The sequence below is a fragment of the Podarcis gaigeae genome (genome assembly GCF_964106915.1).
Source record: "Podarcis gaigeae genome assembly, chromosome: 6".
In the NCBI taxonomy this organism is placed as follows: Eukaryota; Metazoa; Chordata; class Lepidosauria; order Squamata; family Lacertidae; genus Podarcis; species Podarcis gaigeae.
Genome location: NC_139682.1, coordinates 22,743,476 through 22,769,503, shown reverse-complemented (window position 1 = coordinate 22,769,503; position 26,028 = coordinate 22,743,476). Strand labels below are relative to the sequence as shown.

Genomic DNA, 26,028 nt, shown 5'->3' with positions numbered 1-26,028 from the left:
TCTGTTCTACTGTACCAGCATGAAATGTAAGGAAATCCCTATGGCATCAAGCCCCTGGCCCATCTAGTCCAGCATCCTATTCTCACAGCAACCAATCAGACACATATGAGAAGCTCACAAGCAGAAACTGAGTGAAATAGCAATCTTCCCACTTGTGATTCCCAGCAACTGGTTTTTAGAACCATATGTCTCTTATAGTGGAGCGACATTTTACTTAATATGCAGCACATTTTATCATTTATATTACTTTCTATATGGCACATACTACTTTATAGTCATATGGCGCATTTCAAGAGCACGCTCCATATATTCTCAGTAATCCTTAAAAATGACCCTAGAGGCACTGACGTGAGGGTGGAACTTTTCAATAGGAAAGAATCAGTATGCTAATAGTTTTCAGGGCCATTAGTTTTAAATTTAATGCAAGAGGCATCTGCTCTTGAGCTGTCATGTCTTAAAAATACAAGTATTTCAATAGAAACACTTTCCAAGTGAAGCTTTTGATAGATTTATTTAAACCACATTAAGGCTGCACTGCACTCCTCTTTTCTCACTCTACCATGTAAAATGTATTTCCTGCATGCTGCTTTTGCTGGAAGTTTGGGGGCACTCATGATAGATGGGAGGGGCTCTCACCACCGGTGAGTGAAAATACGGACCAGTTGCACTTACCTATCACATTGTTGCATTATGGATATCTCTTTAATGATCTCCTGCAAGTCAGATTCAACAGGAACTTGCTTAATTGCAACAACCTGGCCCGTTTCTTTATGGATAGCTTTGAAAACGCTGCCATAGGACCTGTAACAAGAAATACAGGCTTTGAACACCGCAAGAGGTGATACAGAAAGGAAAGACACTGAATCATAGGCTAAAGTGCCCTCCACACTCAAGCACTCAACACTGCATGAAGAACTTGCATAAAGATTAATATGGTACCAGCCTTGCTAAGTTGTCCAACAATCAAGAGTTGTGATGGGTACATAACCACTGGCAATCACTTGCAGGGTTTACAGGATGCAGGTGAATATACAATGTATAAAGTATTGTGGCAAGAGACAGGAGGGCTTTTAAATCACAATTTTAAAATTAATAAACATTACACATAGTAACCGCTGAATAAGATGTCTATAGAACACTGTCACTTCTTGATTTGTATAAGCAGTACAATGAACAAGCAGCTGTTTTGAAGCTTGTGGCACACATAAGAACCAGCACCTGCATGTCTCAGCGCATTACCTGCACTTTTTGTTACCTGCACTTACCCTTCTCCGAGTTTTTCTAGCACATCGAACACTTCTTCGGGTTGTTTTGTCAGACTATCTTCATCTAATTTCCTTAGCTGCCTGTGGCAAAGGAAAGAAAATTTCAGTTATGCTATGCAAACATCAGAGGCGGCTTTCATACATATATTTTAAAACTCATTGTCAGATGTAGGAGACAGTTTTCAATCAGCCTTATCAGTCATCATAATTCTTTAACAGCGCAAATAGCATTCTTCTACCCATACTGAAGGAAAGCCCCTATATCAAGGGTAGCCAATGCAATGCCCTCCAGATGTTATTAGACTCCAAATGCCATCAACCCAGCCAGCATAGCTAATGGACAGGATCAAGTTGGGAGTCCAACAACATCTGGAAGGCACTACATTGGCCTACATGGTACAAAAAAAACAATGCAAAGAAGTTTAAGAGCAAGGAGAAGAGAGGCATTCAAAGCTTTGAGCCACGGAGGCTTTGGAAGTGATACCAGCCCTATAGCACCACTGAATCAGTGTTGTTCCAGTGGCTTTTTAAGGAGCCTATAGAAGCACAAGGGTAATGCACAGAAAATCCATTTTCTCTCATAATCGCCCATATTTTCTGTTGCATTGCACCTTTCAGAGAACAATGCTTTTTTAAAAAAAGTTTTTTTTAATTTTTAAAAATAGGAACATGCTGAAATGTTTATTGTTCACTTTCAGAAGATGTTCTACGTTTATTAATAAAAGTTACTTATAAGTAAAGAATGGAGCTATATATTAGAAGTGCTAAACACACATGGGGACCTACAACAGATACATATTTTAACCAAACAGAAAGAAAATGTGAGTTATACTTTTCACATTTCAGAGGCGGCCTTTTACCAAAAGTGCAAAATTAGTAGTAGTGAGTCCTGAGAAGTCCACATTTCTGAAAACCCAAAAACAAACGGCTTTCTGTATTATGTTCTGAATACATAAATAGAAAAGCACATATGTGAAATACACAACGACTTTCTAAAATGAAGAAACATGACTAAGGTTTCAACCCAGGAAATGGTGAAATACCAAAACTAGCTTCAGCGATAAGCATTAAGACCACAGAACCTGCTCGTTTGAAACAGATGTCAACAAATATGCCTAGGTCATGATTTCTAGTTAATACTGATGAAAAATGTATTAGTACATTGTGTACTAATATTCCAGGCAAGTACTAATGCAAGTTTAGAAGCCAGTTTCATGTTAAGGCACAATCTTAGAAGTAGGGTTGGTTATTTACATGGTTAAAATACTGGTGGAATACTGAGACGTAAGTAAGAAGAGAGAGGGAAGTTTCATACTAACTTCGAAATCCAACTATTTCAGCGAATATCCATATTAGCAACTTTAATAGACACAGTTTTTAAGTTTTTAAATACTGCACATGAGTAAGCTACTCTCTCCCATTCATGCGCACCACCTTCAAGGAATAACCAACCTTGCTGTAAAAAACTGACCCTTACTTAAAGTGGTTGCACTTCCATTTAATCATTATAACCTGTTAGCAACATCTGAACTTTGAAAAGCACATATAAAAATGAAGCCAGAAGCAGCAAGTTGATTAACTGTACCAATGATACACTATTTCAGTTATGTTATTAGCAACCTATATTGGTACAAGAAAAATTTTTTGGTGTGGATTTCTTTAATTTGGTCACTACAAAAAAGTTCTAGTTAAGAATAAAGGAAACCTACATCATTACCGTCAGCAGAAGAATAATGTGTGGGAAGTGGAGAGAAGTTAGAAAGGGAAAAAAGTGCTCTCTACACCACAAAACAAAGGAAACAGCCTCTTTTGCTCATCATGTAAATGGGCCATCCAAGAAAGAAAAAAGCAGCTGCATGCCTGCGTGAACCAGACACTTCTGTAAGCTGCTCTGTGGGACTTTCTTAACCTGAGACAGTTCACTTACAGCCTGTGCTGAAACGACAAGACAAAAATCCCAAATTGTAACTGGCCTCTTAGCCAAAATGTTAGTATCTCCTTTATTATCATACTTGTGTCCAAAGGAGAAACATAGAGCTGGTCCAGATGCAACCATAAACCATAGTTTATGAGAATGTGCCTTGTTTTTCCCAGATCTGCATGGTCCCCTTTCTGGTAGAGCTATGAGGACAACTTCAGAGGCTTTCCCTCTTGTTTTAGATTAATCACAGCTTGCTGTTTTGTCTTGTGCCATCTTTTAGCTACATTCTGAGGACTGCTGGCTTCTGGCTAAACCCATAATACAGTGGTACCTCGGTTTACGAACTTAATCCATTCCTGAAGTCCGTACTTAAACCAAGGCGTGCTTTCCCTAATGAGACCTCCCACCACCAGTGCCCTTCCACAGTTCGGCTTCCGTTTGTAGACCAAGGTAAAGTTCGCAAACCGGAATAGTTCGTAAACAGGACTGTTCATAAACTGAGGTACCACTGTCATGATTAGTGGGAACAAGTAAACTTCAAACCACAGTTCAAGAATATGGCTTGTTTTCACAAACCATAGTTAAAATTAGCCAACGTTTAGGGTTCAGACATAACACTGAATGGCAGTTAAAAAATGGAAACAGGAGTTTCTAATCTCCTTGGGACTATGTTGGAGAGGGAAGAAGGCAACATTTGAGTGCAGGAGGGTGAGGGGGGAGAGAGACTCTTTTCCTAATGCTAAATGATTACAGCCCAACACATACAACCGAAAAGCAACCACAAAGCATGTTATCAGGCATTACTGTTTGAATAAGCATGAGCCTGGGGAGAGTGGGGGAAGTTATGATAAGGCCACTGACATTATCACATTGAATACACATGTGGACCCACCCTAGGAAACATCACAATTAAATGAAGTAAAATGTACTTCTTTAACAACAATCCATTTCTACCAGCAACATCATAACTGTGAGAAAAGATAAAATTGCACACGTTATGTTATAAACAACAAGAGTTTTACTTTTAAAAACTGACAGGCAACACTCATGCCTTTCTAGGCCTGTGGGGTGTGCGGAGTAGAGTCATTTGTTCTCTGACTGATCTGGTCTAACTTCCTCAAATTCCTCAACCCAGAAAGACATTGAAAAACCAAATATTGTATTAAGACATCATTCCGGAACGTACTGCTTATGAACCCTGTGATGAAATTCACAGAACTATGTTTAATCCAAAACAGCCTAAGGAAGTGAGAGCATATTTGTCTGTCTTTCTTTAATTTCATTTCCACAGATCAACATGCTATTCTGCTTTCTGTGGTGACAGCTTTCTGCCAGCTGATAGAACATAAAATATAGTGAGCTGTATTTTCAGTCAGTACTGCGACCAAAGCCTAACAACACTTTGGGAGCATTATGTTAACAGTTCAGCCATCTTTGACTAATAAATGACAGAAGGTTATTCTTGAACTATTAGTCTCTAACCATATTCATCCTTGTTTCAATTCTGCTCTATGGTCATGGTTAATCAAGGATCTTAAGAGTTTTGTCATCTAGAACTTCTCATTATGCACCAGACTTCCTTGTTCACTTCTGTTCGCCATGCTCATCAAATGAGCAATAAGCATTTGCAAAAAGAGGCCAGCACTTCCTATTTGGGGCTGTTGAACACACACTTCCTACGTGCAGTCAGATGTTTGCATGTTAGAGTTGGCTTACACCTTATTTTCATGGTTGTATGTAACATGAAATAATTCAGTAAAAACAATGCAAAGCTTCACTACTCAAGGATGGGCTTTACGTTCATGGAAGACTGCAGGCTCTGCATGCACAAGGTCCCAGGATGAATCCCTGGCATCTCAGACCACTGGGAACAAGAGCTTTGAAAGCTGCTACCAGAGTAGAAAATACTTGGAAAAGACATATCAGCATTTGACTCAGGATATCTTCACATGTTTACCTGCCCAGATCTGAGGTTTGTCACACTGTTAATATAATCCACTTTGTTTTATGCTTGGGCTTTAAGAGAAAGAAACAGAGCACAATTACAGAAGAAAAGGGGAGCAGTCACCCATATAGCAGCATAAATAAATGAGATTATAAACTGATTACATTTTGAAGGTTGGGATAAAAAGCGATTCCTGGCCTTAAGTCAACAGCTGAAGACCTCAAACCAAAACATTCATTTCCAAACTCTTCATTTCTTCAGGGGCCACATTTCCAGTTGCTACATCAGGCGAGCAATTGCAAAAGAAATGTAAAAGCATCCTAAAAAAAGGAAGCGGAGTGAGTCCCAACCACCTACATCACTTTGGAATCCCAGTTTAAGCAGAGAACTTTATGACACAGGCAGTTTACCAAAAAGGCTTTGGACGGCTCTATTTATTTCATTGCTTTTTTGCACAACTCCCGTTGCATTTAGCCAACTCTGGGTCATGCGCGCGAACTCCGACGGAAGATGCGAGGAGGGCAGTTTAAGACGAAGGAGGAGCGCGTTTCCCGGGAGGAAGCGGAGGAGGAAAAGGGTGGGTGGGAAAGGGCCTAAGAGGAAGAGAAGTGCACCGACCCGTCTCCGCAACCTACATGCACCCAGGTCGCCTCTTCCCACCCCCTCGGACAGCGCAAGAGCCCTTTCACCACCCTGACCGTCACCGCGCATCTCTTCCCCTCTGGCTTCTCACCGGCGCGGGTGGCGCAGCTGCACAGTCTCCATGGCCGCCTGACCGGGGTGGGCGAGGGTGGGCGCGCGCGCGCTTTCCCCCTCCTCACGGCCGCTCCATCTCCGCCGCCTTCCTTCTGCTCTGCCCGCTCGCGCTGAGTCCCTTGGCCCCGCCTCCCGAGCGCCAAAGGCACTTCCGCCTCGCAGCTGCCGCCGCCGCAGCCTCCTCTCAGGACCCCGCCCTCCCCGCAGGCAAGCACCAGCCGGAAACCAGCAGGGGGCGGGGCAGGGAGAAAGGGGACCGCGCGACACCAGGCCACGTGGTTTCGCAGGTCTTGGCGGCAGTTGCCCCCAGGGGGTTTGTTTTTTAAAAAAAAATCATCACGGTGGGCGTGGCTATGTCGCTCCTCGCCCCCCCCATCCCGTGTTTCCTCACAAGCCGCAAAAGAATCATGATGAGTTTTTCTTTATGCCTCTGAACGAAGGGTTAGGCCACAATAAATAAAACGTTGAGGTGCTTTCAGAAGTTAAATCTAGCTAAGGAGTAAGCAAGCCCCGTTGAACAAAGCGGGGCTTCTGTAAATAAGCTGATGCTGCAAAATGGCTGCCCAAAATGAGAGAAAATTAGCAGCGTTTCAAGCCCAACATCATCATGTTGTTGTAATTTGTTTCCTTACCTGCCACTGTGTGGGGGAGGTCAAAAGCCAATTTAAATATGCAGCCATTAAAAACAGTTAAAACATTACATGCAGGGGAATAGGGCTTGTCATACTATATCTCAGGTGCTAAAGAGTACATATTCAGCACCTGCCTAAAATAGTCCTGTAATGCTGTAAAGACAGGATACAATTCTTTTGCACCCTTACCTGGGGGTAGGGCTTCTGGAGCTCCACTCACTCATTTTTTATGTATTTTTTCTGAGTTTCAAAAATTTATAAATTAATACTTATTTTCCAGATACACATTAATTTCACATTTGACTTTGCCTCCATGATTTCCCCTGTAATTTCTAAATGTGCTTCATATTAAAGACATTCTATGCTTTATCCTTTCCACACAGCAATCCACAGCAATCCAATCTGCTCAGTTCTGAGTAGATGCTTGTATACTTTTTTTAAAGGATTGTGTCTTAATACACTTAACCTATCTTCACCTGGATGCAGGTCATATTTATGATCATTACACTTGCTCCTTGCATTTACTCAAAGGAGCCACCAGGTCAGTACTGTATCTGGTTCCATTGTGTTTTTGCAACAACCTAGGTTGAACTAGAGAAATGGGGACAGGCACAGCATCGCCCATATGTCAGGTAAAAAAACATTCCTCTTCTCCCAGGCTATTTGAGCAACCTATGGCCTTTTAAACTGGTGTTTGTGCTTTTGTTTTTGCTTGTTACTGCTACACATTTTTGTGTTTTTATATTGTAAACTGTCCAATGATCCCCAAATGAAGGGCAGTACAGAAATGTAATAAAATGAACTTAAGAGCTGGAGGGATTTGGAGTCTCCCGGGTTCTGCTCTCAAATCACTACACAGTAGGACTTAAATTTAAGATTATATAGCACGACTGCCATCCTAAAGCCACTTTCTAGGAAGGCCCGTTGACTTTGGGACTGATTCCTCAGAAAACATGCGAAGGACTTGGGCTGCCTTTACTCAAGAGAACAAGATTGATCGCGGCATAAACTTCTATTAACTAGCAGTCATCATCTCGTGTGAAAATAAAAAGGCCCCCTGCGTTAAATAGAATTCGCTCACAAACGCGGACGGGACTGCAAGGCTTTGCCTCGTATGAATCTCCTGTCCAAGCACTTTTAGGGACTTGCTCCCAACTAGTGAACGTGCGCAAGATTGTAGCCCCATAGCGCAACTGGGCTTGATGGATCAAGCCCTTTGCCGCTTCCAAACTGAAAAGTCATTTGACCGATCTTCTTCTTGAAAGGCTGGGCGGGGAACGGGGGGGGGGGGCGCAGGGAACGAAAGCAGACCGGTCCTATGTCATTACCGGGGGAAGGCAGGCGCTTGCAGCCGGAGCCTCCGAGGTGCGCTTACTCTGAAGTAAGTCCCACTGAGTTCGACGCAGTTTCCTCCCACGCAAACTTAGAAGCAATTCGCAGCGAACTCAGTCGGGGCTTCCTCCCGAGAAAGCGAACATGTACTAAAGGGGGCTGCGTCCCGCCCCCTCGCCTAACTTTCGGGCACGGAGAGCAGCCTGCGCTTCTCGCCCTGCCCAGGCCCCCTGGAGGGATAAGGAGGAGCCTCTGGCGGACGGCGCCCGCCCCCTTGCTTAATCGAGCGCAGAGGGAGGAGGAGGAGGAGGAAGCTGCAGCCCCGGCTGCTTTCCTTTACGAGAGCCGGCGCCGGCTTCCTCGCACCCCGCGGCCGGCTTCATGGCTCCTGCGTCGCGGATCGCTGACCTGCGGCAGGCGGGCAACGAGCAGTTCCGCAACGGGCAATACAGCCAGGCGGCCGCCCTCTACGGCCGGGCGCTGGAGTTACTGGAAGCAGCAGGTACTGGCGGCGGGCGGCGAAAGCCCTAGCAAGGCCTCAGTTTCCAGGGAAGGCAGTCAGAGAGGGCTGGGGATCCTGGGCTGGGGATCTACAGGGCTATAGTGCCCTCCTGCCTTGCCCCATAAAGGGGATAAAGGGGTGTCCTCCCCCCGTTTGTCTTTAGCCAAGTTATGTGTCTTCCCACCCAACCACCCTCGCCATCCCAACCCATCCCGTAGTTATGTGCAGTCTTTTAAGTCTCAAATATCGCCTGTCCCAAATTACTTCTATGGGGTGACTAGATCCAGAATCGTATATGCCGAGTATTAGGATTCAAAGCCATATTCCATCGGCGAATGTTTAACTTGCAAAAAAAGCCCCCCCCCCCCCCAATGCACTGATGACAACAACCCTGTGCTTTTCTCCTGCTCATGTGTGAATCACTTCCTGATTTGCAGAGTCATTAAGGGCCTTTATGGGGCTTCCCCTTAAAACATCCCTGTGAAATAGGACTGCACCCATTTTACAGTGGGTTAAATGGAGGCCCGGAGGAAGCCACTAGGAGAGATGGGACCTAAATAGCTCTGTAGGGTTGTGTGTGGGAGAGAAGTCTTAGGTTTATTTCTCAGTGTCTAAAGCTAAAGGGATTTTACTAGGGCTGGATAAAACCCTAAGAGATTTTACTCAATTGTAGTATCTAGTTCTAGATGGTGGGGTGGCCTGACTAATAGGTAACGTTGTATATTCTAACCCAGGTGAAGTCTTGTATATACAGAAATTAATAGTAATGGTGGTTTGGATTTTTCCCTTAAAACCATCCTGTGCTGAGGAACATTTTGTGTTGTGTCGCCAGGTCCCAGATTGATAACCCTGAAGCGTTTGATGCAAAAGTAAGGATACCACTATGTACGTTTGGAGACCGGGAATAGTTTTCAAACCATACCTGATGGCAGAATATAAAAACTCCATCCCATTAGCTGGCTTTGGGAGCTCTGGGCTTCTTTTTCTTAAACCAGCTCTTTAGGTAGAGTAGCGGTGCTTTATGGTCCTCTGGATTAATATGGAACAGCATTCTTTGTCAGGCTACATATTCCTGGAATTGGCAGCCCATGGAGTACAAGGCACCCAACGTTGTAGGTTGCAGCGGGCAGATGAGTGGAAGATGTTTAAGTCTTCATAATTGCCCGGTCTTTTTGTTACTGGTAGTCTCTGAAGCTCCTCTACAGCCTTAGACCTATTAGGTCAGCAGGCTGTCTGCTGCAGTAATTGTGTCACAATGAGCAAGTTTGGTTACTAACATAAAAACAGAGCCAACAGTTGGACAGCTTGTGGGATACATTTTCTGTTTCCTTTCTTCTCTCTAGGCTCTCTTTCTCAGCATCTGAGCTGTAGACTTTACTTTCTGTTTCCTTTCTTTCCCTTGCATTCCTAATGGAGTTAAGGTGAGGGACAGAAGTTGATTTAACTGAGCTCTGGCTTTGGCCTTGTCTGCCCCCCCCCCCCCCATATATATAGTTTTTAACAGTCTCTGTCAGGGCTTTCTTGAACATGAGAAAGGAAGGACTTCTAGACGGAGGGCAAAAACATCCTGAAATGGGGACACCCTGAAGAGCCATACACTTGCTGAAGAAATGAAAGGAAGTGGGGCTCTCTGGATTGTTGGGGGCCACAGAGAATGGAATAGGAATAGTTTTGTTTTTTAACTCACTATACTTTCTATAGTCTTTTCTCCATTAATGTGGACATCACCATAGCCTCAGAGAGCTGTATCTGACAGGCTTTTCCCCCCTACGGAGGTACCAATAATAGTTAGGCATACATGTGATGTCTATCAAGAATGCAAGGCACATGTGTGCTTTTTTATTTTTGGCAGCTTTCCACTTCAAAAAATCTATATGATATATATATGGGCAGCTGGATCCCTACTCTCCTGTATTTTAAAGTACCGGTAACTTTAAAGTTGCATATGCATCTATCTTCATTCTAGTTATAGACAGCATACATCGTGTTATTCCACTTCCATACCCAATTACAAAGAAATCTGCATTGGAAATGCCTACAGGAACACCCAGAAAGAGGTTTGTGGGCCATAGTGTGACATTAGTAAGCAGTGTAAGATTATAGGAAGCTAACCTTGGTTAAAATGGCTATCTGTCCTACTTTTAGTGCTACAGCTCCAGCTCTCAGGAGTCAGTTTCCAGTTGAAATCAGATGGGTGCCTAGCATGATGGTGTTTAGACATCATCTGCTGAAGACATTCCTGTTTAATAGGCTTTCCCTGGGGTGTAACCCAGCCATTTATGAAAGATCAATTTTATATCTGATAAACAGTTTAATTGTGTTCAGAGTTTTTAGGATGGTGTTATTGTTTTACAGTTTGTTGAATTGATTTATTGTTAGAGCTTGTGTTTCTGTGTTCTGGTCTCATTATGTAAGCCACTGTGAAGTGGTTTATAAACTTGTATAATGATAGCAATACTTTTAAAAAGTACAGTCCTCTGTATGGTGTCCTCTGTTTAAAGGGCTATGCAATCTAAGTCCAGTTTAAAGAATCCTATGAATATTAGGCAGGTGCTTTAGTTGTACTGTTCATAACACCTAAACTTTTTTTGTTTATGGCAAGACATTATTTTAATTTATGTCTCCTTGTTCTTAAAAGTGTGTATATACTGATAATATATCTACTGTTTTTGAAGTGTTTTATGGCTACCTAATGACTGTTTTATACCATTTTGTGTAAACCAATTTGATATGCTGCTTAACAAATAAGTAAAAATCTTGCTTAATAATAATTGGAGAGCAGGAGCCTTGAAGTTGTCCATCAGCATCTAGACAGCAGACTGGACCAGGCACACAGGTTGCCTGTCAGTTTGTCAACAATAAGTTAGATGTATTATATTTGGATTTAAATTACAGTAATTATTTTTCTAAATTTGCACCCGTAGCTGTGAATTGAGCTTATGCCACCTCCTACCCTCTCTTTTGGCAATGCATCTGCTTTCTTTGGCAGTGCCATTGGTTCATCTAGCTTAGTATTCTTTGTGCTGATTGGCTCCAGGGTTTTAGACAAGAGCCTTCCCAGCCCTACCTTGAGATGCCAGGACCTTCTGGAGCCAAAGCATGTGTGTCACTGAGTTACGCTCATCCCCAAGTTCAAACCCACCAAGAGCATTGGGTAAATTGTCAGCCAAACATGCCTCATAGGTCTCCTGTGAGGATAAAATATGCAATTGGACCATATGTGAGACCATATGCATAGGGAATGGGAGACCATATATACTGCTTTGAGCTCTTTGAAGGTGAGCTTAGAAATGTAGTAAATGAGGATAGGGAGGGGACAGCACAAAGATCATGTTCAAATAAGGGACACTGCAGACAATCAGGAATCAATATTCTCTTTATAGTGCAGTAAAAAATGGTAAGAGTGCTGGTTAATGATGGTTTAGTGATGTTACTAAGAAGCCGCCCCATTCATTAACATTTTTTTCCAGTTGTGACCTCTGCCCTCACCTCCATCATAGTTACTGGTCTTGAAGCTTTACACAAGGTAACAAGAAGCACCTTGCAGAGGAGGGGGTCCTCCGGATGTTGTACTACATCTTCCATCGCCTGTGACCATTGGCTAAGTTGATACAAGTTGTATTCCAATACATTCTGGAGGACCACATGTTCCCCATCTCTGTTGCAGAAGATGAGGCATCTCCAAATCCCACTATACCCTGCTTAGCACCAGAGGTACTTATGCTTAGAAATCTGACTTAATGTTCCCTTTTATATCTAGGGGATGCAAATGCAGAAGAGAGGAGTGTTCTTTTGTCCAATCGTGCTGCCTGCTATTTGAAAGATGGAAACTGTAGTCTCTGCATTAAGGATTGTTCCGAGTAAGTAGTTTCTGTCCTGGGGACAAGAGAATGGAAGTCTAGTTTACATATTCCTATACATTGCTTCCTCTTACCGCTAGATGCCTTTCTGACCCTGGTTACAGAAAGGGCCAACTCAGCCTATTCAGAACCCACTCTCTACAGGTAGGGAATATTAGACAGGGTTGAAGCACAACACACTTTGCCCACAGAGTTGCTGGGGAGAGGAGGGGGATTTGTTCTGTTGTCCCTGCTGGCTGGAAGTAGGATTATCTTCCAGTGTTCATTCCTAAACTTCCCAAAATATAGGTGGAGGACAGAAGACTGTTAATGTGACTCTTTCAAACCAGCAGCAGTAACCAGGCATTTCAAATCATTGTATTTTAAGCTGGTTAAATAGTTTTACTCATTTCAATTTAGTTGTGTTCCCCATGTTGTAGGTTTTGAATTTCAAATTTATTTTTGGATAAATAAATTGTTAAGATAAATGAATCAAATAAACAAATGCCCTCCCCCTACTGCTTTCAGCAAAAAGTTGCTGTTGTGAGGGGGAAAATCACATTCTGCAATCTTTGGATGCAGTAACTGGCCTATAATTCATTTCTTGTGGTATTTATCTTGCGGTGTTTTCATTTTCTTTCATCTGCCCCTTGCAAACCATTGTCAAGCAAGCAGCAGCATATGGATACTTTTTAATATATATTTTAAAACAGTGTAGTAGCATCACATGCACATTTAACTTGCACAAATTCAATGACACACAGCTGTGACCGCTAGAAAGGAAATGGTGGCAAGGGCATTGCCTCAAGCGACAACAGAAGCCTTCCAGGGATGGCTGCAAGTGGAGGGGGAGAGATGAAGGAGGAAGGCAGACAGACAGAGGCTCGGGCAGAAGAAAAAGGCTGGAATGGAGCTGCAGCTTCTGCCTGCATGTCTGTCTGCCTTTCTTCCACCTTCATCTCTCCACCTTCCCCTCTGGTAAGCACAGCCGAGGCAACCGGGTTGCTGCTACCACCATCTCAATGCTCCTCTGCAGCTGCAGATGTTAGGGAAGGCAGTGGAGACACAGCAAGACTACATGCACCCTCTCAGTGCTGCCACCACATGTGCAAGATTGAGGCAAGACCACAGAGACATGGGGGAGGCCTCTGCATGGGGCTCCCCCACCCCCAAGCTTGCCAGACAGCAGCCACGAAATTTTGGTGGGACAGAATTTTGCACTTACTGTACAAGCTACTTCTGGAATGGAACCCCCATGTGTGATGCCGCTGCTATAGACAGCTAGACATAGATAAAGAAGGGGGGGGGGTCTGTCCAAGATAACATTATTCTTGTTGGGTATTCTCTGTGTGTGAGAATCATTTGTTCCAGAAACAGATAAGAACAGAGAAGAAGCAGAAGGCTAAGATTGTTTTGTCTATGCAAGGAAGTTTTCTGTGGGAACTGTTCTTTGGTTCTGTGTAACTTGTTGTGAGTCTCTTGCTTGCGCCTTGTGGCGAGAGAAGCGGAGAGTGAGTCTTGGAATCTAAGCATGCCTTGGTCATGGCAGTGGTGAAATGTCTGTATATATTTGCTACCAATATGCATTTATGCCTGTCAAGTAAACTTCTACACTTCACTGAATCTTTATGGCGTCCCCAAGTGTTTATTGCCTGCGTGTACCTTCAACCCTGAAGACATTTGTAAGGAAGGAGCTGCGTTGAGATGTGACTCTGCTGAGTATTGATACTGGCGCGCGCGCGCACACACACACACACACACACACACACAGACAGTGAAAGTGATAGCCAGACCCAATTGTTCTAAACCATCCATCAAAGGTTGATGGATTGATTGAACAATTCTTGCATATGGAAAATTTCATTGTGAAATGGTGTGGCTTGCTCAAATAACCTTTATATGATGGAGAACCTGTGGCCTACAAATGTTGCTTCACTACAACTCCCATTGGCCAGGTTTCCTGGGACAGATTAGAGCTGAAGTCCAGCAACAGCCAGTGAGCCAAGAGTTTCCCATCCCTGCTTCTGTAGTATTGTACATTTTATCTGCAGAGCCCAAAAGACACCCAAACTCTTCAGATACTTGAAATTTTGATAAATATGTGCTGTGCATGTGAACCCTCTTCCGCCAACTGAGTTTGAACGTTGCAAATTCTGCTGTGTAACTTTTATTTATCCAGTAATCTTTTGCTGCCTTTTCTGCTGATTTTAGGGCCCTGGATCTGGTCCCTTTTGGAATCAAGCCCCTGTTGAGGCGCGCAGCAGCCTATGAAGCTCTTGAGAGATATCATTTAGCCTACGTGGACTACAAAACTGTGTTACAGGTTGATATCACTGTACAAGCTGCACATGATGGAGTCAATCGGTAATCCCCTGCTCTGTGTTCAAAATGAATGTACAAAAAAATTTCTAATGTGTATTTTAGATCATTCCTGCTCCTTTCAAATTAGGTTCTATGTTGTTCCAGAACAGTTTGATATCGTTTAAGATGCAGCCCACCTTTGTTAAAAAAGCATAGATCCTTGTCTATATTCCAGGCAACCTGATCTAGGAATGGAACTTCTGTGCTTTAGAGGTGTATAAATCATAATAGCTAGCTATCTGTTTATGGGAAGGTGGCCGTGTCAAACAATGGCTAAACTAATAACTGTCCTCTTCCAGAATGACCAAAGCCTTACTGGAAAAAGATGGTCTTCAGTGGCGACAGAAGCTCCCACCCATCCCATCTGTTCCAGTTTCTGCTCAGAGACGGTGGGAACCCCCACCTGGAAACCAAGAAGCAACTACAAGAAGCAATGAAAACACTACTGCAGGAACAAAGCAAGGTGAGTAGTTCTTTTGCTTTAGGGATGAGAATAAGGGACAGGGCATAGAGTGCCTCAGCTAACTCATCCAAATTCCAACTGGCATTATCTTTCTGATAACTCTAGGCAGTTTAGAGAAACCACCTGCAATCTGAGGTGGGAATAGGGGCTTAGGGACACTTTAACCACTTCATCTGCAGAACTTGTGACCACCAAACTGAACACAGCCCATCACTCAAGCATTGTGGCTTGCCATGTGCATCATATCCACCCAGTCATCCTTTCTAGTTCTCTTGTCTCAGCAATAAAAACCAGACTTTTCAAAACTTACCAGATGCTCTCCATAACTTCGCTGCTGTGCTACATTTAGCTTGCTGCATCACAAGCAGCCCAGACCTGATCAAAGTACAGTTTCATTTGTGTATACAGTGGTGCCTCGCTAGACGAAAAGAATTTGTTCCGCGATTCTCTTCGTCTAGCGGTTTTTTCGTCTTGCGAAGCAAGCCCATTGACAGCTTAGCGGATTAGCGCTACAGCTGTCAAGAGGCTTCCAGCGATCAGCTGTTAAGCGGCTTATCAGCGGAACAGCTGATAAGCGGCTTAGCGGCTTAAGAAAAGGGCGAAAAAAGCGAAAAAAACCCGTGGGGGGATGCAAGATTTTTATCGTCTTGCGAAGCAACCCCATAGGGAAATTCGTTTTGCGAAGCGCCTCCAAAACGGAAAACTCTTTCGTCTAGCGGGTTTTTCATCTTGCGAGGCGTTTGTCTTGCGGGGCACCACTGTATACCTCAATTTCCATGTATTAGGTAAGAATATGCTTTTATTGTATGTTTCCTGTTTCCATTGTCAGCTCCATACAGCTGGTACTGCAGCACAGTCTTTTTCTCCAGCACTTTTTGTTCAGAGACCCACTGAGATTTGCTGGAACTACTACCTAACACAAAAGGCTAGCTGTTTGTGTTGGCACTGAGTAGCTATTAAATTTGTGTCCTTGATGAGCAGTCTTCAAAAGGAGCTTTTAACAAGTATATCCTAACATAATAATTTGACTTTCAGTTGTTATAGTTCCACCCTCTGAAACATCAAGGGCTGAATTTTTATTTGTGGTGTGGCCCTCTGTCATAGCCTGCTTTCATGGTTACACTGTGTTTTTTCTTGAAATGAATTTCAGTGCCTACTGCTGCCACAATGGATCGAGCAAATGTGTTGAAGCTGGAAGGAAATGAGCTTGTAAAGAAGGGAAACTATAAAAAAGCTGTTGAGAAGTACACCGAAAGCATAAAACTCCATAAGCTGGAAGGTGCAACGTATACTAACAGGTAATGCTAATGTAACCATCTGACAGGTCCAGGTATACACCCTCAAATTACGCTGTAGCACATTGTATCAGAAACTATTTTGACTGCCAATCCTAAAACTAATGTGGGTGGAAGATAATGGCTGCATTTGCACATAAAATGCCAAAAATGCACAATTTAAAGTTGGCTTCATATTCTGGCTTGTTTTGGAGCCTTTAACAATAGTTTCTGGGTTGCAAGAGACAGGGAGCTATAGCTTAGTGCTGAATCCTGACTTCTGCTGCGTTTCATGCAAAGGGAAGGGGGGGAAAGTGGCAGAAAAGGGGCTGCCTGCAGGTGCTCATCACTCTCATATATCTTAGGTTATTAAGCCAGGATTTTGGTCTAGGGTTGTATGCAAATATGGTCAATAGGGATGCTTTGGGTTTGTGACATTTTTACTCAAGTGTAACATACACTTGCATGCCCTGCTTCCCTCCTATACTCCCATACTGCCCTATACCCGTAGATCTCAGGGCGGTTCACAACATAACCTGCTTTGATGGGGCCAGTCAGAGTCTCCGAGAACAGAAACAGGAAGAGCTCTCCCTTACTACTAATTCTGGAATTATCAATCTCTCTGTGCTCCTAAAAAGGCCAACACCTGATTCATGCAGCTCATGGAGGCTAGGTTTGAATAAGCCAACAGTAGGTTGGGAGTCATACTTGTAGGGGCCATGAGAGTTTGCAAAGGGGCCGTTGGGGGAGACAATAGATAGATGGAAAGGTATTGGACACTCCAGGACCCCGTGTTTGGTAACAGCCTGGATGCACAAGTACAGGTCATCCTCCTGAAGCCTAGTTCTTTTGGCTGATATGTTCCTGTGGGCTCTGTTTTCATTAAAGGAGTTAAGGGTACCTGGGTAGAGTCCTTTCCTCCCAAATGGTTTAGTTATGTTCTGTAATGATAGTATATGCAAATTATGCTCTGTATATACTGCTACATATATATTGTTTTACTATGTGCAGCATTCAGCTTCCTGAAAATACCAGCTTCCACATATTTTTAGCTCCAGCCTCTTTAAAGGTCTACTTGAAAGGGTTTTTTTTTGAGGGGGACCTGTTGACAGAAGCTAAAAATGTGGATATGCAAGATGATGATCCTAATTGATCAAGGTGCAAATGGCTGCAGTCACATTGGTTTATAACAGATGAGCAGAAAGCAGCTGCATTTAGAAGCAGGAGAAGATGATGATGTTGATGCTGATGATGTTGGCAGTCTAGCTCATTCAGGAAAACTGCAGTCATGACAGTTTTTGGGTGGGGTGTGAAAAGCAAGCTTTTTAGAAGTGCATTGTTACAACTTAATCATGGTTGAGTTGATGATGTTGGACTTGACCATTGTATTGGCAATATTCATTCATTCTACTTATCAGTTGCCAAGAGTAATCATTCTATGAGAGAAGCCAATGGGTCTCAAAATAAAAATTGAGCATTTGAACACCTACCCCCAGACCCTTTATTAGGTGTATGAGATCATTCCAAATGCAGGATTTCCATAGCAGTTGTTTCCAAAGACTGTTATATTTCCTTGCATACATTGTAGGGCTCTTTGCTACCTGAATATGAAGCAGTACAAGGAAGCAATTCAGGATTGCTCAGAAGCACTTAAGATGGACCCAAAGAATGTCAAAGCATTTTACAGACGAGCACAAGCATATAAAGAGCTCAAGGTAAGGAACTTCCTATAATTTTGGGTCACTGAGTTACAGTATGGGAAGTGCTTATTTTCAAGCAGATATGTGGCTTTTTCTCCAGTTACACCCCATTTGCTCCAGAGCAGGACTGGGGAACCTTTCTGGCTCCAGTGGCTAGATCTTCATCAATCATACCATGTCATTGTGACATCACATGGTAGGTGGGTAGCTCCACCTACCTCTCAAAATCCCTTGCATCTGGTTTCCAAGTGCTTTACAGCCAGCTGGATGTTGACTGCTTGGGAACCCACATTGGTTTAAAGCCCTTTGCAAACTTTCCTTTAAGCAAGTGGGTGGTGAGACAGACTCCTTTCTCCCATTTGCTTAGAGAAGCAGCACAGAGCTGCTTCAGATAATGTTTTGCAAATTCGTCTCTTGATGAACAGGGATTAAATCCTGCTGCCTTGGCTTTGTGATCCTCTTCACTGCCAAGAACAGGGTTTGCAGCCAGTGCAGGATTAAACCTTTCCCATCAGCTGACATCATCAATGAAAATGGCCTTGTGAGCTAAAGTGGACCCCCAGGTGTGCCAAATTTGCTGGCAGGTTAGAAGTTTCTGTCTTCCCATTCCAGAGGTTTGTTTACTAAAGTCAACACTTAATTCAGGGAGTTGTTGGTGCCCATATGCTGCAAAGGATACCAGGTAATGTTATAAACCATGAGATAGAGGATGGGGCTGTAGACGTGGCAGTGCTGCCGAATGCACTAAATTCCAAATATTTTTATTAAATGTAGAGGTGCCACTTTTTGCTTTCTCGGGAGCACCTTTATTTGTCTCCTGCCAAATATCTGCATGTTTTCTTTACTTCCAGGACTACAGATCTAGTAAAGCGGATATCAACAGCCTCTTGAAAATTGAACCAAAGAACAGTGCTGCTCAGAAACTACTGCAAGAATTAAAATAACTCTTAAAATAAGAGAGGCTAAAGGCAACACCATGCTCTTCTGAAGATACGTTTCCTGTTTTGTTTTGTTTTTTTAAAAAATGATCACAGGGATCAGCCTGAATGCAGAGCCAGATGCAAAATTCACCTTTCAGACCTGTTTGGCATCTTTCTGGTTCCTTGCTTTATCAGAGTTATTTGTTCTTCCTATAAAGGCTTCCAAAAGTTCAGTGTGACCTTCTGAGAGTCACAACTTCCTAATAGAATTTCCAGAGTGGTAGCTGTACTGCAAGCCCCTTATTCTAGCAAAATTTACCTTAACTCACTGAGAAAGAGATTATAGCAGACAGGGCGGCACTTATCTGATTTTTTTGGTAGGTGGGTGTGTTTTGCAGAGCGAAGAACTGCAAGCCTCTGGTTGTAGCTGCTTATCCATGTAGGTAGCAGCACAATTGTAAGCTAAAGGCTTGGACTGACGGCTGACTGAGTGGCTGACAGATGTATGTTTTTCAAAAGTAGTCTCTGCTTTGCCTTAACTTTTGTGCACTAGGCTCTAGTTGAGCGTTCTGGTCTACGAAATGTTCTTTAGAAATCTAATGCTGCTTTTATCCTTTACCAAAGAGTCTGGTACGTTGTGCTGCTCTTATGCTGTGTGTACCTTTTGCAGACTTGCGTTCTTTGTTAGATTAGGATGTTTCGTTTATGCTTAGCTTGATTGCCTGTCATGTTTTTTACACGCCTATTACTTTATGATGACACTCCCTCCTCTGATATATGTTTGAAAGTAGTTATAGGCTAAACTTTCAGCTGGGGGTGAGGGCAGGAAGCCCAGAAAGTAGACCGGCATAGCCAATTTTCCTGCTTCATATAGAAAGAACATGCCCTCAGGAGTAGAGCTATCTGCATGTACAAAAACTTTTTGCCTACCTTCCTGCTCATAGACCTCCTTATGAATAGCGGCTGATAAAATTGATGTTGCTTCCAGCACTCCAGGCTACAGGTAAGGTACCCATCTGGTAGAATGTTTCTTACTACGAAGAATCCCTCTGCAGAGTGACCTGTGCCCCCCTATTATCCCTGACCAGGGCAGACGGGAGTTGAGAGTGCAACATTTGAGCGCCACCACTTCCCCAGCTCTGTAGCAGATAATGAAATAGCAGGTGCCTTCTCCATCACCTGCTTCTATACATTTTTTAAAAAATAGAAGGGCATTTATTGCAAGAGGCTTCACCTGAACTCTGATAGTGTCCAGGCAGCGGTTTACTAGCTCTTCTGTTCTTTATGAAAACTAGGCTCAAAATTCCATAGCCAAAAAATGTTTGTAGCCTCTTTTGAGCCTGCCCTCCAGAGCAAGCTTTGCAGTCAGTCCCTCAACCTTGTATTAGTGAGAAGATAGACAATCCCCATTTTCTTTTGCCTTAGAGCTCATGCCGTTTTAAAGTTGGAGGGGGGAGAGTTTTGCATATAGTCTCTTTAACACAGCAATGCACAGAGCAGGCTGGGCACCAAATACCCTAGAGGGAACCATTATTCTTAATGTTGCACTGTTCAGCAGAGTCTAGTAACAGCCGCCTCTCACATCCATCTGGAAATATTGAGGGAAGAAAACTAAAATCAGCCTATGCTTCTGGTGTTTTGAACTTTTAAATAAATGTTTGGTTGCGCAACTTGTAGTTGTCAAAAGGAAATTAATTGTGTCCACTTTGCAGCGTAGGGCCAACTGCAAGTGCCTGCTTGTGACCCCCTCTTTGGGCTCCTGGGATAATTTAACTAACTCCAAGTTATAAAGGAGAACAGTCATATATTAATGTGCTACCAGGATATGAAGTTTATAAGGCATGTGTTGAACAAGTCACAGTTTCTTTCCCAGCTCAAAGGTAACAGTACATATAAATATTTCAATTTCTACAGAATGCACACGTGGCTGTTGAAAAAAGAATATGCGCATGACACAGTGCAGAAGAAAAGTGTTTTTAAGGAGAGTAGGAATTCATTTCTCGCATCTCTATAAGAGTTATTTAAAAATGCAATTCAAAAACCCCTCCTACATGTGTCAAGTATGAGAACCAGTTGGTTTTCTTTAAAACAAACGAGCTCACAATGGTTTGTCCCAGTAATTTTGGCAGCCCATGGATCTATGCAACTGAGCAGAGTAGTAGTTAGTGCCATGTTAGACAGTGAACACTGACACAAGACTTGATGATAAAGGAAATGAAGCGTCACTTCCTTTATCATATCAACAGCAGCACGAACAAATAAAATAGTGTCACAGGCCCCAGTGGTGGTTGAAGCTTAAGGCTACATAAAAGTGACCAGCTTCGATAAATTAGCACAATGTGGGAACCAATTTCTTCCACATCATTCTCACAACATATCCTTCCCATACAAGCAGTTACTAGAAAAGCACCTGTGAAAATACTCTTTAAAGTGGGAATACAATGTTAGTGGGAAAAGAAGCTGCAACAACTCTTAAGTGCACAAAAGAAAGTGATTCAAAAAAGGCTAGATTTTTGCACGAATATTTATATACATATACCCCTCCAATACCAGTAAATAGTTGAACAGAATATATATTAACCACCTGTACAAACGCATATGTTAAATGGAGAAACTCTAAATTAGAATGCACAGAGAAGTTTCATGTAGCCATCCTGACTAATGGGAAGAGGAGCTCAATTTGCCCATTTATAACCCACTAGTTGTGCCTAGAGTAGTTTGGGACCACGGCTGGGCACTGAGTCTGAGTGAGATCCAGACCACGTGCAGCAAATTTATGGTAACAATGAAGCTGCTGCACAAGCAGTGTAGACATGACGGTTGCAGAAACAGGCAAAGTCGAAGCAGTCATTTGATCAGTACCAATCGGATCCTAAAAAGGAGTGAAGCAGAAAGTGTCAGCTTCACACATGCAGCTGCAACACTTTCCTACTTGTCCCTCACCTTGCCAAGCAGATGACCTTGTATGAATAGGTCCTTCTGTGTTAGCAGTTCTCAGCATGGAACCATGTCTTTGCATCAGGTCCCCAATGAAATGCTTGGGCCTGCTCTCCTTCCCTCCCTCTTACATATTTTGGCCAAAACCAAGTTTCTCACTTGATCGCTGTGCACTCCTTACCAACCCACCTTGGTCACTGAAGAAATGCTGCCGAGTTGCTCTTGTGGGATGCTTCAGAGATTTGGTGCACTTGCAGTACAGCAACAGCTTCCTCAATCTAACAAAAGCAAAGCCCAGGATCAGACAGTCATTTATTACAGCCAGTTGTACTGAGATGGACTCTGCAAATCAACATGGAGGCCCTTTAACAATCCTAGGTGCATTACTCTTCCCTGAAAAGCAGAAGTGGAATGCCTGTGGCCTGCCAGATGTTGCAGGACTACAACTCCCGTCATCCTTGGCTGCTGGCCATGCTGGCTGAGTCAGCTGGAGAACTGGAGCTCAGCAAAATTTGGACAGCCATAGGCTCTCCACCCAAAGCAATTTAGAGACTGATGTGGATGGTGTGTTAAAGCCACTTAGGCTGCTTTAGGATCTAAAGAATTGCAGACACTGAGGTCCAAGCCTCTGAAGGAAACTTCACTCATTTTTTTTCTCTGTAGGTACATTCAGACAATTAAGATTGCCATTTTGGAGTGCCAAAGTCTTTCTGGGCTTTGTCATAACAGATCAAGGGAGATTTGTGCAGCAAGACTTGCATTCTTTACATTTCTGATTCTTCATTGCCCGTTGGCTCCATCTTCGTGTGGTTCCAAGGCTGACTGTGCAAGCTCATTTTTCTCAACAATCTTACTGTAGAAGTTCCTTGAGTCAAGGAATAGTAACAAATTTCATGCAGAGCCTCTTTCATTGGAACTAGTTGGCACCCAAAATTGCAGTATGCAGGCTTTGGAAATACAGAGAACTCTTCCTCACAACAATGTGGAAGGTGGGGGAGAGAAGAGAAATAAATATCTCTGAGCCAGAGCTGGCCAAAGATGTTTTGCAGGCTGAAACAGAAAAGCAAGTGGCGTCCTGCCCACCCCAACTTCAGACGCATAATACCATGGCCTGTCACTGGATTTTCAGCGTCAGAAACACCTCCCGAGAGTAAAAAAAATACAAAATTACAAATTTGGCAATTAGCAATTTGCTGTCTTTTCATGCCATCCCAAAAAGTCTTAAGGTAGCCATCTGAGGACAGATCTAAGAAGCTCAGTTTCTTTTCCTGAGTGTGAAAAATTACACAGAAGGAAAAGTGTTCTTGCAAACAATTAGGCTAAGGCCAACCTGTGAGCTACAATAGTTCCTATTCTTAAACATTTTTGCCACCCTTCATCTGTAGATCTCAGGGCAGTTCACAAAATACAAGAGAGAGAAAAACAATATACATAATAAAAACAAACCAATAACTCACCCCCTCAAGCAAGTAGCTTGCCAAACCCACTCTCTGACACAAGATACATTAATGCAGTTAGGCTTTTTAACAAAAAAAAAAAAAACTTTCTCAACTGTCTTAATGTGTATTAAATGGTTTCTTGAAAGCAGTTAATAACACCCTCCCAACCCTCCAGTTATACATGCTCTCAAAGGGTGATTTAATTTTTCATCTCAGCCTTCACTCCCCCCCCCATTCTGTTTTTAATGCAAACATCATCCAAGCATACTCTCCAAGACTTCAGTTTGTTGTAACGCATAATGTTCTTATCAAAAGAACGCATGGAGGACTTACTAGCAGTTGTTGGCATCAGGTCTGTCTCAAGAGCCAATGGAGTGTGCCTTTGGGGTGAAGTCACACTGCTGTGTTAGCAGCACAGAAGTGACTTTCCAGGGTCGCTAAACCTGGGTAGTGCGAATGGAGGTTCTGGGATGCCCAGACGACAAGACCCCCCCCTCTCAACCTCGCTGATGTGGTCCAAAGTACAGTGGTGCCTTGCAAGACGAAATTAATTCGTTCCGCAAGTCTTTTCGTCTTGCGAGTTTTTCGTCTTGCGAAGCACGGTTTCCCATAGGAATGCATTGAAAATCAATCAATGCGTTCCTATGGAAACCGCCTTCAGACCAGGTTTGGGGACAGTCTGTCCCCCGACCTCTTCTGAAGGCCGACGGGGGGGCGAAAGTCTTTGCTCCCCCCCCTTCCCGGGACAGCGGAGACTTCTCTGCTGTCCTGGGGCGGGACAGCGGAGGACTTCTCCGCTGTCCGGGGCGATCTTAAAATGCTGGCGGGCGGCAGCGCTGCCGCCCGCCAGCATTTTAAAATCCCCCGGGAAGGCAGGCAGGGGGGACAAAGACTTTTGCCCCCCACCCGCCTTCAGAAGAGGTCCAGAGGGCTCTCCAAGCTGCGGATAGCAGCCTGCTGCCCCGCGTGAGGGGCAGACATTCGCAGCTTGGGGAGCCCTGCAAGACTTCCCCTGCAGGGCTCCCCAAGCGGCGAATGTCTGCCCCGCGCGAGGGGCGCTCTGCTTAAGAGCGCCCCTCGCGCGGGGCAGCAGGCTGCTATCCGCAGCCTAGGCGGGAACTCTTCTGAAGGCTGGGGGGAGGAGGGCTTTCCTCCCCACCGCCAACATACAGAATGCTGTTCTGAATGTTGGCGGTGGGGAGGAAAAACCTTCCTCCCACCGCAAGCCCCGGAAACAGAGGAGAAGCGCTGCGCACCTTCCCCTCTGTTCCCGGACCTGTCCTGAAGGCTTGCGGTGGGAGGAGGGCTTTCCTCCCCACCGCCAACATTCAGAATGCTGTTCTGAATGTTGGCGGTGGGGAGGAAAAACCCTCCTCGCACCGCAAGCCCCGGGAACAGAGGAGAAGCCCTTCGTGCCTTGTCCTCTGTTCCCGGACCTCCCACCGCAAGCCTTAGGACAGGTCCGGGAACAGAGGAGAAGGCGCGCTGCGCTTCCCCGCTGTCCCCGGAGATTTCCCTATGGGCTTTCGTCTTGCGAAGCAAGCCCATAGGGAAATTCGTCTTGCGAAGCCGCTAAAAAATCGGAAAACCCTTTCGTCTTGCAGGTTTTTCGTTTAGCGAGGCATTCGTCTTGCGGGGCACCACTGTAATGCAGAGAAACATGCTTGGCACCAGCTTGGCTGCAGGAGTTGCTGGAAGGAGGCTTACAAGGCACCATCCAACAGTCTTAGGGACCCCACTCCAGATTTGTGTAGTTTATTCCTTAGACTTTTCTTCTCTTGAAGATACCCCACATGGCAATGAAGGTTAAGGATAGAGAGTTTTGCTTCTCCTAGATGGGCTACCTTCCCAGGTTGACGAGTCCCATCTGCCACTGGATTTACTAGTAGGAAGGCTACATTCATTTTAGCCTCCACATTTCAGAGCCTGTATAAGTATCAGCTGCTGAAGAACAGCATAACCATGGCTGGGGGGGCTTCTGGGTGGCTATCACTATGGGAAAACAGTATTTTGGACCAGCTGGACCATTTGCCTGATCCAGGAAGGATCTCCTTAAGTTATTATTCATGCATTGAAAGCCTATGCAGCTGAAACACTAACTGCTTAAAAATAGCTCCTCTAGCATTGAGAATGGAATGGCTCATAACATGGTGGTCATTCAAAGGGCTGCACATGCAGTCTTTGCAAACCAGCCAAAACTAGGAGAAACCGCTGCATACACACACACACACACACACACACACACACAGCACATTGTGTCAAAAGAGATATGAAGGATGTGTCATATGATCTTTTCTGTTTTCTCTAACTAGTTAGGACATACCATTACAGTGAATTGCCACTTTGTATGTAAAAAAATAGTTTTTAATCTCAGCGAGGAAATGTGCTTCCATGTGGGATACATACACAAACATACACCACATGTGCTCAAGGTGAAAATGCACCAGGAATAATTAGAACACACACACATGTACAAACCAGGTGAGAAATGGACTTAGCTGGGGATGGCAGAATGGGAAAAAGCAACAGTGGAAAGACTTGTAGTCAGAGATGGAGTCTTTTTACTATCAGTTATCCCACCAGGGTTTCAAAATCTCCCGGCCCTTAGGGATCATTTCAGTTCCCCAATAGTCTCCTGCTCCATCACCTACTTCTGGGGGGGGAAAACAGCCCCACTCCAAGCTCTGTAAAAGAGAAACCCTTCATATTCTGAAGGTATGCATATCATAAAATTTACAGATA

The 26,028-nt window shown here is 43.9% G+C and overlaps 3 protein-coding genes across 7 annotated transcripts in view; 1 reads left to right on the top strand and 2 right to left on the bottom strand.

The window, feature by feature from the left end:
* Nucleotides 1-9,569, bottom strand: part of STK4 (serine/threonine kinase 4) — a 76,424-nt gene extending 66,855 nt beyond the window's left edge. Inside the window, exons 1-3 of one of the 2 annotated variants that reach the window (XM_083746276.1) lie at nt 9,276-9,569; nt 1,266-1,346; nt 673-801 (exon numbers count right to left, since the gene is read on the bottom strand). In XM_083746276.1, coding sequence (XP_083602402.1) covers nt 673-801; nt 1,266-1,346; nt 9,276-9,301 — 236 coding nt within the window. In that variant the 5' untranslated portion in view covers nt 9,302-9,569. Of the gene's footprint in view, nt 1-672; nt 802-1,265; nt 1,347-5,864; nt 6,100-9,275 lie in introns of those variants that run through there. The other variant, XM_083746275.1, reaches the window with a different exon arrangement.
* Nucleotides 6,137-20,580, top strand: TOMM34 (translocase of outer mitochondrial membrane 34). Of its 2 annotated transcripts, none has more exons than XM_083746329.1 (7): nt 6,137-8,353; nt 12,114-12,213; nt 14,404-14,556; nt 14,853-15,016; nt 16,167-16,314; nt 17,879-18,005; nt 18,842-20,580. In XM_083746329.1, the coding sequence occupies exons 1-7, from the start codon at nt 8,233-8,235 to the stop codon at nt 18,932-18,934; spliced, it is 906 nt and encodes a 301-aa protein (XP_083602455.1). In that variant the 5' UTR covers nt 6,137-8,232; the 3' UTR covers nt 18,935-20,580. The 2 variants fall into 2 exon arrangements, with proteins under 2 accessions (XP_083602455.1, XP_083602456.1); XM_083746330.1 differs by having other exon boundaries at nt 6,985-7,060.
* The window catches only part of PABPC1L (poly(A) binding protein cytoplasmic 1 like), a 28,650-nt gene continuing 22,733 nt past the window's right edge, over nt 20,112-26,028 (bottom strand). For all 3 annotated transcript variants that reach the window (XM_083746218.1, XM_083746220.1, XM_083746219.1), the window contains 2 exons: nt 22,037-22,125; nt 20,112-21,782 (listed from right to left, as the gene is read on the bottom strand). In XM_083746218.1, the coding sequence (XP_083602344.1) occupies nt 22,042-22,125 (84 nt within the window). In that variant the 3' untranslated portion in view covers nt 20,112-21,782; nt 22,037-22,041. The remainder of the gene's footprint in view (nt 21,783-22,036; nt 22,126-26,028) is intronic.